Source organism: Rhea pennata, chromosome 1 (assembly GCF_028389875.1).
Source record: "Rhea pennata isolate bPtePen1 chromosome 1, bPtePen1.pri, whole genome shotgun sequence".
Lineage (NCBI taxonomy): Eukaryota > Metazoa > Chordata > Aves > Rheiformes > Rheidae > Rhea > Rhea pennata.
Window position 1 is genome coordinate 137190596 of NC_084663.1, and position 12149 is coordinate 137202744.

At 37.7% G+C, this 12149-nt stretch overlaps 1 protein-coding gene across 1 annotated transcript in view; it reads right to left on the reverse strand.

Moving 5' to 3' along the window:
• FRMPD4 (FERM and PDZ domain containing 4) overlaps nucleotides 1–12149 on the reverse strand; it is a 305963-nt gene that overhangs the window by 101472 nt on the left and 192342 nt on the right. The window contains 2 exon segments of the mRNA XM_062574603.1: nucleotides 8486–8542; nucleotides 8544–8567. Coding sequence (XP_062430587.1) covers nucleotides 8486–8542; nucleotides 8544–8567 — 81 coding nt within the window.

Sequence of the window (12149 nt, forward strand, 5' to 3'; positions counted from 1 at the left end):
GCTTCAACTACAAAGGCTTGGGCAAATTGCACCATTTACATGCCAAATGAATTCAAAATGTTTTTTTTTTGAGTCTCTGAAGAACTGTCAAACTAGCACATTTCCAAAGCACTAGTGTTTATATTATTGGCACTAAAAGTCTTATTCAAAAATGTCATAGCCTTTATATCATTTAGTTTATTTACTATAGTTACGAAGAAGCTCACAAGAGCAACCAAATTCCCTAAATGGCAGTTCAAAAATGATATCAGATACTAGCAATTACTTTTTTATATAGGTAGGCAGAAGAAGAAAGCCAACATATCCTGATGAAATTAATAACTCAACCTGCTCTTATCTGGACAACAGTATAAAACTTGAAGATGCCAGCAAGAAATATTGCTGATGCATTGAACTTATCCTTACATTTGAAGCACACTTTAATGTTTTCACTTTAGTAAGATTGAAGATAATTCATTTTTTCCAGAAAAACTTTTGTAGATATTAATAAATACTCAATGAAAAATATTTCCTCATCTATCTTTCAATGAAAGCACTTTTTAAAAAAATTATAGTTCATCATTCTTTGACAGCATTTAGAAAATAGCATTCATACTGTATCTAAAAGCCCAGCCAAATCATATTATAACCCTGAATATCATTCTATTGAAGTACTTTTATTACACATATGCTTACTAAAACCACTGATCTTTATTTCACTTTTTATGAGGTAATGGTAATCTAAATTGCCTTGAGTAATCTGTGTATCAGAGATAATTAAATGTCTTTCATTACTATCTGCAAAAAGTTCCAAGTGCATGCTGTGGATTAAAGCCCAGTTTGCAAACACGATGCTCATATTTCATGATCGACATACTAAACTAACAAGTAATGTGCCACTTAACTCACGGGAAAATGGCAATGAATGGGATCTCCTTTGGCATCAGCTTCAATCCCTTTTTTTTTTTACACTGTATCGTATCAACTGTGTCATCAGCTTTAAATATTATCATGGATTGCCATAAACCTGTTTTGGATTATTCAGCCCAGTATTTTGACTGAAAGGTTGGTAATGACCTCCATTACTCTAACATATAATGGTCTTCTCATTTATGGTCTAAACATATAGTCCCCCTACCTCATTGCTACAAATTGTTCTTTGGTTTAAGCAACTCTCTTCCTGGTGTTTATTCTCTCCTTTTAGTTTTGCTATATTAGACAAATCTGTTGTCTAATCTCGTCTTATGCAATGGCCTTTTCTTTCCCCTAATCATCCCAACAGCATTTTCTGCATCTGTTACATTCTGAGTTCCCCCTTCTGAAACATGCCTGTCCACAAATATTACCAGTTCCCTAGACAACAGTAGCCCAGGCTTTGCACTACTTGTGTTTCTAAACTGGCATTTGCCATTGACATGCCTTGATGACAACACTTTGATACCTCCCAGTTATTCAGCCAATAAATCAAGATTTCTGTCCTCAGTTATTTTAAACACATGCTTCTAGATCACTAGTGAAGATTTTGTTTTAATTCTCAAACACATCCATACACATTTTATATATTCTCCACATAGAGGTCCCCACTCATTTGTAATGCATTTTAACACTCTCCTGTAAGCAACTCAGACTGAATATGTGCAAATCTAGCTTCAGCCCCCTAGTTTCTTTTCTAGTATCTTTTCAGGACGCTCTCTGCTTCTGTCAGTCCTTTTAACCTTTCCTTGTAAATTCTTTGCTTTTTCTGCAAGGTTCTTATTGATGTGGTTATTCAGCTAATGACATCTCTTCTCCAATTTCCAGGAACAGGAATACTAAAAGCACTGTAAGATTTGGGACCATATAAAACAAACACAGAACATAAAAACAGATGTTTAAAAATTGCCTTCTTTTAAATCATGATCTACATTTTATAATTCCTTTCTTACTGTCAGTACAAAATCATTGTACAAGTAGAGGATTTATATAGATACATTTATACTTGCACACAACACTATGCCACCACACTCAAGCTTCAATCTGATACTTTCAAAAATAAACAAAAGAATTAAACTTTTGCTTTCTCTGCCTCTCACCTCTCCCTCTCATGTTCTTCCCTGAGAATCCACACTAGTCTCATATAGATTCACATTTAGCTTTTCTGTAAAAACAATTTTCAGTTACTGAAAGCAGTAGCCTGCCCATAATGCAGCCCTCAGCCAGTCTGTACCTGCAGTCTTGCATAGATATTCCAAAATAATTTTAAAATGGCAAAGTCAAATGTCAGCAGCAGCAGCCAGAGTAGAAAAGAGATCAGCTTGAGTTGTAAAACATGCTTGAGAAGCCAAATTAATCTTAAGATAGTCCACACCAAGCTTTAGAATTGCCTGAGAATGGCAGGCAGTCCAAGTGACTTAAAAGCTCATTAGGGCATGTATATTATACCGGGTCTTCAGTGCAGACATACAGTAGATCTCTCTGCCATATAACAGAAGTGCCTATGTGTTGACAGCTATGTAAAACAAGCCAAAGACTCTAGAGAAAGATCATTTTCTATCATTAATATTTACACGAAAACATCATTACGGCTTTCCAGCATTAACTTGGCACAACACTTAGCCTGGCAACACGTGGCCTGATTAGCTTTTTCATTTGTCGCTGGATGGTAGTTAAGAAAAAAGTCTACATGCAGTTCTTAAGTTTTGACACAGATTTGGGGGAAAAGTGAGACAGTCTGCCTATCCTCAAAACAATTTGTTTAATCTTACCGTGTTTCAGCGTTTCTATCAAAAACAGACCAGTGACACTTTCTTTCTACCATTTGCTGATTAAAATACAACCATCGAGCACAACAGGATTCCAATTATGTGGCAGACTCCATGTGCCCCTGTAGTACGAAACACACACAAATACATGCGCACATATACAACAACCCCACCCCACCCCAAAAAAGATCCATCAGGCAAATTTTTCTGGAGGTTCAACTTGTCAAATCTCTAAATTAGAACTAAAATCAAATTCTGTTTCAGCAACAATAAGCAAGCTAACCACTACCTAGCTAGTTTGTTCTAAGCTACCGGATCTTGAGCACAGGGATGTGAGGCATCCTTTCTCTCTAAGGATGTCAGGGAAATGCCAACTGACTGTAGCTATAGACTGTGGAAGGGTTTGCTTTTCATACAAGAAGATTACAGGCAAGAAACCAACCAATCAACCAAGCTTCCTGCTCTGAGAGGCTCTGCAAAAAACCCTGTCCTTTTCCTCCTCCCAGGTAGGGGCCGGCTTTTCAGAGCACTATCAACATGCAGGGCTCAATTGTCTATGCAAGACATGAGACAAGGAGCTGTGCAGCTTTTTCACATTATGTTCAGGTGAGAGGGTTCCTCCTTCAGGAGCTGTATTCCTGAAGGCTCATGCCACGAAAGCAGCTGGTCCTCTGATCTGCCCATTAGCTCACACTTGCTTTAATTAATTCTAGTTTGGAAACAAGCAGGACAGGTTCTGAACAGAGGCTGATGATACTGTTGCTTTGATCCCTCTGACTAGGCATCAGTCAATGCCCTTTCAAAATTTCTGGCCACCACAGTATGACACTATGGGCAACCAAATCCTTAGTTCTGCTAAGTCGTTTTAGGGTCTACTCAAAATCCTACCCCATGTCTGAAGGCTTGGAAATTCCCATTATACACACCTGTATTTTAACAAAAAAGACTCCTAAATGGAAAGCTGTGATTTTTCAGTGCACAAAAGCTATGTTAAGCTTTTGTATGATTTCCTTTTCAAAGGTAAACCATTAGCTCATCATTCACAGTGTATCGTTAAAATGATAGAACATACATTTTAGTAGCATAATGGCAATAAGAATCACACAACAAAATCTTTAAATGCTATTACTATGAGCTGCCAGAATCAGCCCCTCATGGCCCAAAACAAAATGTCTTTTATCAGCATGGCTTTTCTCCAAGTCTCTGCTATCCAGCAGGCACTAACCAGATTAAAGAAGAACAATAAAAAGAGCAGCAAAAAGAAACCCTGAAACAAAAGGGATTTCAAACAGGAAGAAAATCAGGAAGCACCTCTTTAGACTACAGATAAAATTATGCTTTTCCATCTGACCAAGCCCAGAGATAAGTCCACTTAACACAAAACTCTTAAGAAATGGTCTCCTGTATAAGTTGAGCTGTTTCGTAAGAGACTTCCCAATGTACCTCTGCCCAACTGATTTTATCTTATATTTCATTACTGTTTTGTTATTTCTTCCTTCTACATTTGCTGGATACTTATATCAGGAGCTAACTTTTAGAGGGCCTCTGCATTTTTGTCTGAAGACATAATGCAACTTTAAACAGATATAATTCATGTTTATTCCTACCAAATGTATTCAATATGAATCTCTCCCTTTAGAAACTCACGTGATGCAATGATGTTGGATATAAATGCACTATTTATCATGAATCTTTAACAAAGGCTCTTCAAAATAACATGCATAAAATAAACTGCATCTCAATATCCAAGAAAAGATATTTTAACTTAAAGGCAACAAATTTGGACTATCAGACAACTACTAAAACTGAAGCAAGTCTTTTGATAAAAGCACAGCTAAAATAACTGTTTACACACAGAGACCTAGGCTTAAGCAATACAGCTCAAGGTGAACAGGCAGTAGGAAGAAGAACGTTCTGTGATACTAATGATATATACCACATACAGCTTTTACATTAATCAGGAAGCTGAAATATACTTGAAGTGAGCAGTGAGCCAAACTATTCAAAGAGCACATAGAGTCTCATGATCAAAAGGGGACACTTCAAATGCATTCTTGCATGTTTGGCAATATCTGATTCGCAAAGAAAATACATGGTTGTGAGCTTATCTCCCCCTAGGTCTCCCAACACAGCTTCCAAATAGCAGGTCTGCTATCCAAGCATGGATCACAGGTTGATGAGGAAGGAAGTCCTTCTGAAGTAAAGAAGGATGCTTGGAAGATTGCTCCAAAACAAGCATCCATTGGCAGGTATTTCTTGGACAGAGAGCCCACAAGCGTAACTTCCCCCATCACACTGAACACTTGCTGATAAACCAAAGGTAGTGATTAATACTCCCAGTATTAATCAGGGTACCTCAGCTTAACACAGCGTTAAGAGACCCTTCCAAAATGTCTGGAACAGTTCTATAACCTAATCTAAAGCTAAAGTGGAGGAATCCCTTCCCCCTGCCTCCCTCCCCCCCCCCACACACACAAAGCTGAAAACTCCAAATACCAGATTTGCCCATACAATCTTTTCTATAAAAACACCAAAGAAGCTATGAATAGACTGGGGACAAGCAGAAATACATTAGATTAGATACTGATTAATGCACCTTTACTGATCTTCACTGAGTATCAGTGTGGCTACTTGCACTGTAACTTTATATGCGTACTCACATTATAATTGTTACCTTAGAGCTGCTAATAACGATTTCTCCTCATTACATACAAAGTCATTAGAAAGTTCATTTAAAAATTAACAGAAAAATGGCTCTGCTTTTCTGCTGAATTTCTTAAATTATGGCAAAGTATGTTCTTGCTATTTATACCATAAATAATATGCATCTCCAAGTTTTAATTATGGAACTCAAAATAAATCCCATGAGCAAAAATTCACTCATATCTGTCTGCTGAGTTCCTATTTGTAATTCCAGTTAATTACTTCCTCTGTCAGGAAAATATTCTCTGAAGTCCCAAGATGGCACACAAGCGCTTCAATCTCTTTCATTTTATGTCTCCCAATATTTGGTATAGAAAATGTAAATTCATTCGACTATTGCTGGAGGAGTAAGAAACTTGAAATAATCTCTGCACTGTCAGCAGGTCTTTACCTTGTGTGCTTAATCCCTGTTGCCATGGTTGTATTTAATTGAACAGCCACACAGTTTGATTGGTTTATTTTAAATTGAAGTTTTTCTGTAAAACTGCACAGGATACTAGTGAACTCTAGAAAAATGACTTTAAATAGGTTGCAGTGAGTCATAGTGCTGTCAGTGACTAGGTTAATTTAAGTTCAGCTGAACTATTTCTTCCTCTTAATCTTACACATATATGACATCATACATACATATTACAAGGATTTTTAGCACTGTATCTGGGAATTCAGCACTATGAGTATAATAAACAGTTTTTTACTGTAGGAAGAGCAATTAAAACCTAAATAAGAATTGAATTGCAGTAAGCTTTTGTTACCCACATCAACTTGTCTTATTAAAACAAAGTACCTTGCTGCTCTACAGTACCAGATAAGCACCTTTTACAGTAGGCTTGCTCTATTAAGTATGATTTTCTCTACAGAAAACTATAAGTATATTAAAATGACAGAAATGAAACCAAAGAAAAAATACAATTTTTTCAGTGTCAGCAGTTATGTATCTCAGCATGCAGTTCCTTAAAAGTAAATTAATGACTATTGAAAAGATATCATCAATATGATATTTCCTGGCATGTCACACTGTATTAGATAAGTAGCTTTAAATTCTACATATGTGCTGTGAAGAACAGGTCTATTTCAACTGTACCATTTAAACAGCATCAACATACTCTAATAATTCTCACTCCTTTTTCACTATATAACCCAACATGAGCATATTTTTTGCAAAGTCTGTAATGCCTTAACTGAAGGCCTTCAGGGAAATATCACCCAGCCTTTGCTGAAACTGGTCTCAGCTCCACCAAGAGTATTGGACAGCTTTATCTTATTTATCTTTTTCAAGCTTGTGGCCACTAAGGCCAAAACAGTGGCAGTATCATACTACCTTCATAGTGTTTTAAATTACCAGTTTTTTATCACAATGCCAAGATGACCCTTACAACACACTTTTGAGTTCTGACACTGACACAAGTTCGAAGAAGTTTTGAAACTTCTGCCTTAACTGGAAACTTAAAAATGATTTAGTCTACCTATTGGCTCTAAAATTGGAAAAGGCCCTCTTATTTTTACAGACTGACAACCAATTTTGTTCTCTTTTGTTTACAAAGTTTCCACGTTTGCATCAGCAGTGATATTAGCACGTGACCTCAGATTAGAATTAATATGTTTCTTAGAAAGGACCGTCTCTCTTCCAACCACCTGTACGGCTTTGCAGAACCAGAACCTGATGCTTTTAACTGAGATTCTGTAGGGACTGTACTCTGTTTTTAAAAGAGGTTTGAAAAGCAGGCTCCAACTGGGGCTGGTATCATTCTTATACAAATTGTTTACATTAATTAATTTGTTCTATGCTACCAGGAAGGGCAGGCTGGAATATCAACATAGTACTCCTAAAGATGCATATACATGCCACAATGCCCAAACGATATTATGCTGTATGAAAGCTGTAACCTGAAGCACGGCAACTCAAAGAGTAACCAGAATTTCATATTCTCACCTCCATACACCATGACCCTGGGTTAGGATACCCTGAAATTTCTTCTGTCCAGGCTCTATTACAGAAGTTTTATTCCTCTTCCTAATCCACCATCAAACACATCGGAGTAACAGTTGTTCAGGATGAAAGACCTGAATTCCATGGCGTCCCCATCCAGTTTGTGTTTGGAGAAACCACTGGGGGTTAGACCGCAAACACTGACCGAATGTTGCAACAAAGGCCTGAAGTGAATCGACTGTTCCCTGTACTCCCCTTTGGTACAAATACATCAAAAGGCAACCCACAGCATCACTTAAGGATCTTCCTGAACACAAGTTTCTCCTCTTCTGAATAGTCATACATTCATCCATACTTTTTCACATAACTCTTCTCATCTTTTCAGCATGAACTATTCTCTTGGTTATCACATTCAGCAAGTGATCTTCATGTATGCATGCACAGACAACTTGGAAAGGGCAAGTCCGCCCATGTGAAATGAGCCATGCTGCTGTGTCTAATTCCTGAGTTAGAGCGCACAAACTGGCTTAGGTACAGCTACCTTACACTCCAGTGAAGTCTCTACTTTTCCTTGCTCTAGTTAAAATGAAAGAACCCCACAAACCAACATCTCCTTGCTATTACTCCCTCCATTATAAAAATGATTTATCCTTGTCAATATTAGTATCATTTGGTCATATGCATGATTAAAGCAATGCATTTTGTGAGTGAAGGATAATTGTTAAATTGTCACTTTGCCTCCTGAAAAGAGAAGATTTTTCCAGCATATGCCCGAGTTGCCCCTAGGCAGACTACTGACACAAACAGGTTGCTATATAATTTTCCTTCCTCTCCTTCCTAATTATTCAGATCCTTTAAGTACCCTTTTGCTGTTGTGCATTCCTGTTGCTGCTTTTGTGGCCTGTCTTCACTCCCCCTCCCACCAAACAAATCTGTCCTTGAACAGGTCAAACCGTTAGCAACAGAAAGCAAATTTGTATGCAGTCTGAAAGCACAGTAGCACCCTTTCTCTAATATAATACTATTCATATGAACAGTCTGAGTGAGGAGGGTCTTTTTTTTTACAAAAAAAAAAAAAAAAAAAAAAAAAAAAAAAAAGGAGATAGAAAAAGAGAAAACCCCAAAATCACCATACCAATCAGACCTGTTGTCCGTCTGGTCCGGTATCCTGCCTCTGACAGTAGTCGGTATCCGCTTCAGAGGTAGGTGCAAGAAACCTTGTAATTATAGAATAACCTGATTAATACAGGAAGTTTTGTCCTAGCCCTAGGCACTCAGCAGCTGACTCACTCGCTTGTCTGAAACATAAGAATTTATATCTGCTCTAATTTCTTTTAATTCTATGTAATTTAATGGTGGAAGACTCATTATAAATGTACATTTCTCATCCTGTTTTGAGCCTTACATTTCAGGCTCTACTGTAACCTGTGGCTGAGAGTTATATTTGCTAATTATATAGGTTGTACTATTTTTATCATTGTTAAACTGACTGCCATTCAATTTCATTGGATGTCCTTTTTAAGGATACAGAATAAGTGGGCCAGAGAGCATGATTCCACTGCCTGTTTACTGAGATACTCACGTGGGAGAGGAGATGCCCAGAGAAGCATATTGCAGAAAGCCTTTGGTTTAAGGCACTGTCCTGGGATACAGGCCACCTTTTTCATTCACATCCCTATTCTGAATCGGAAAGATTTGAACTCTCTTTTTCAACATCCTACAGAAGTGCTGTTACTCCTGGTTGAAGGAGGATGAAAGAGCAGCAGTGGCACTGTTCATATTTTTGTGAATGCCATATAAATCCTCCAGTGAACCTAATCCACTTTTTTTCTATACTTAGAGATGAAGAAATGTAATGTATTCAATGAAGTGCTATGTAACATCATACCTACAGGGTAAAAGGTGTCTCCTATGGCTTTCAACTTTCATTATAGCCTTACGTACTTTAAGGTACAAACAGCAGCAGCTTTTTCAGGATCCTGGAAGATGAACAACACTATAGTTACAGACAAGGCTTTCACTATAGTTTATATCCTTTATATCTTTAGACTGTTTTCAGAATCTTCCAACAAAGCAAACTCCAGGGAAATACTCTGAGAAAGAACTAAGCCAGCAATAGCCATACACGACCTGTAGAACACACGGACAAGAACGCTGGGATCAGGCTGGAGATACCAACAGAGATTTGGAGAATCTCTGATCCTCTTATATACTTATTTATTTTGAAGTAAACTGATTAGCATGCTGTGAGCCTCATTTTTGCATCTGGTATGCATTAGTGGCCCTTAATAAGCAGAATGCTTGATTGATATATCATTAATAGTATCAACGATTGTGTTCTGTCCGCCCACACTGCTAGCCAGCTCCAAGAGCTGTAGGTACACAACAACAGGAGGAGTGGAAGACCAGATAGGATCCTGCCACACACAGAGGAGCCCCACCTTTCAGAAAACATGAATGAGTTTTCTCTTCTATCTGGAGCAACCAATGAAAGAATAAGATGAAGACTACTAAAAGAAAATTTAGGTAAGTATTTGAGTATAGGAGAGCATTCCCTTATGGCTTTGCTGTTTTGTAAAGAAATACTATACCCTGAGGTATTAGGCTGCTGCACTAGCTACTAACGGACGCAAACATGTGACCTCTGTTTTCCGCATGGGACAAAAGCTCGTATTCAAGAGTTTCATAATTGGGATTAGCTTAGTTACTGAGCCAGGCCAGGCCAACGAAAAGACAGTGATTTGACATGCCAAAACTGACAGAGCTGATAACATTATGTGCAAGGTAACATAGCTTAGGAAAAAAAGAATCAAGTTTGTCATACACATCTGGAAGAAGTCACGAAGAATTTAGTGTTAATAAACACAAGATCCCAGGTAGAAAACAACAGCAGGCACACAATATCAAAATATGTTGTGACATGTTTCAACTAGTGTAGGAATAAGGTCATAGTAACACGATACGATTTGGAAAGACTTTGGAGCAGTAGGACTCTACGAGCTTTACTGTTTGTTCTAGGGACTCACCTGGGGTTTCAAGTCAAACACTAAAGCTGTAGACTTTCATTTCTGGATAATCTTCCCTTTATTTCATGTCTGGGATCCCAGCAGTTTGCTCAGTTTGTTCCAGACTGGAGCACAGAAGTAAACTAATATGCATCAAGTACAGATGGTGAGGGTCCTTGGAGTGAAATAGGGAGCAAAACAAACTGATAGCACAGACATACTCTCTCATCCCATCCAAGGCAACAGGAAGAGGTAAAAGTAAACATGATCAACAGTATGTGCTTAAACAAAAATATGGAAATGACTTAACAGACACCTCTGAAAATTTATTTTAAGAGTAAAATAATTAACTATACCTTACAGGAACCACTGCTGTTTTAAGTCCACACAGGAAGCACTATACTTTGTTCCAGTCAATCTGATTTAACAGACCTTGACTTTTATTTGAATGATAGAAACCAGAGCCACAAAAACACCAAAGTGCCTAATTCCTAGTACCTTAGAAATTAAATAGGAATAGCAATCACAAAAAGATAGGCCTTCCATAGCCACAAATGTTACTTCAACTTAGGATGCAGGTGTAGAGCAGCTTAAGCCAACATAAGCCTCTGCTCTCACACCAGTCACATATTCCCTGTCCTGCCCTTGTACCAGCACTGACGCTCATCATTTGGCATTAGCCCTGCTGTGAGTAAGGGGCTGGACCAGCTGACTTCCAGGGGTCTCTTCCACCCTAAATTATTCTGCAACTCTATCTCACCATGCAAAGAACTGGCTAAGAGCTAAACTGACAGAAAATTCATTCCTTTTCTTGTGGGAGTGAGTTTTTATTAGCTCCTGCCAGTGTATTACCTTCCATTAACTCCCTTCCAGGTCTGATGAGCATCAAGCCTGATACAAGGGAAAGGGCAAAAATATACACGTCAGAAATAGACTGTGGCAGTGGCAACTTGGACCAGCTTCAATTGCCATGAAACTAAACCCTTTTTGGACAAAGATCAGCCAAAATCTTCCTTCTTTGCTTTGTCTCCCTGAAACCCTAAAGTCACACCAAACAGACTTTTAATAACTTTCATGTTAGTATTCAAATTAGTGTTACAGAAATTTCATATAATTATGTACTACAAAATGTATATAATAAATATGAAGAAAATAGGCCTTTAAAGCAATTAAGTATACCCTGCAAATTATTTTATATTGAAAGTCTGCTTTAATACAGCTTGTGCTGTACAGAAATATGCTGAAAGAATACTAGATGATTGCCATCCTCCCATACTGAAATGTGTCATTTATCTCATAAGGCTATTTCAAGTAAAAGCAGTATGCTAAAAGGGAACAGGTGAAGTTCTGAAACTTTAATTTACCATGGCCTAAACTCAGCAAAAGCATTTTAGAGGTTTGTAAAATGACCCCACTTGCGTCATCTGTACAGAAGACATAATAAATTGATAGTGACATCTCAAAACATTTTGATAAAAGGTTCTTCTCACAGTTTTACAAAAGTGCTGTCTGGCAATGGAAGCTACCACTGACTAGCTCAGGCCATAGGGGCTTTCACAGGTTTGAAAGAAACCAAATTTGCTTCAGCAGAAAGAATAAGCATCTCTTCACACTCATGTCTTAAAGCACTCGCATTGACACTATATAATTATTTTTCATTTCACATGAAGAGTTGCTTGGTTTCTTTATTCATTTCACAATTTCAAAATTACAATATGTCTGCTCGCAGTTGAGTGGATATGCACATATGGCACTAAGTAAATTATTTAAGTAAAAAGCAGTTAATGTTGCTAT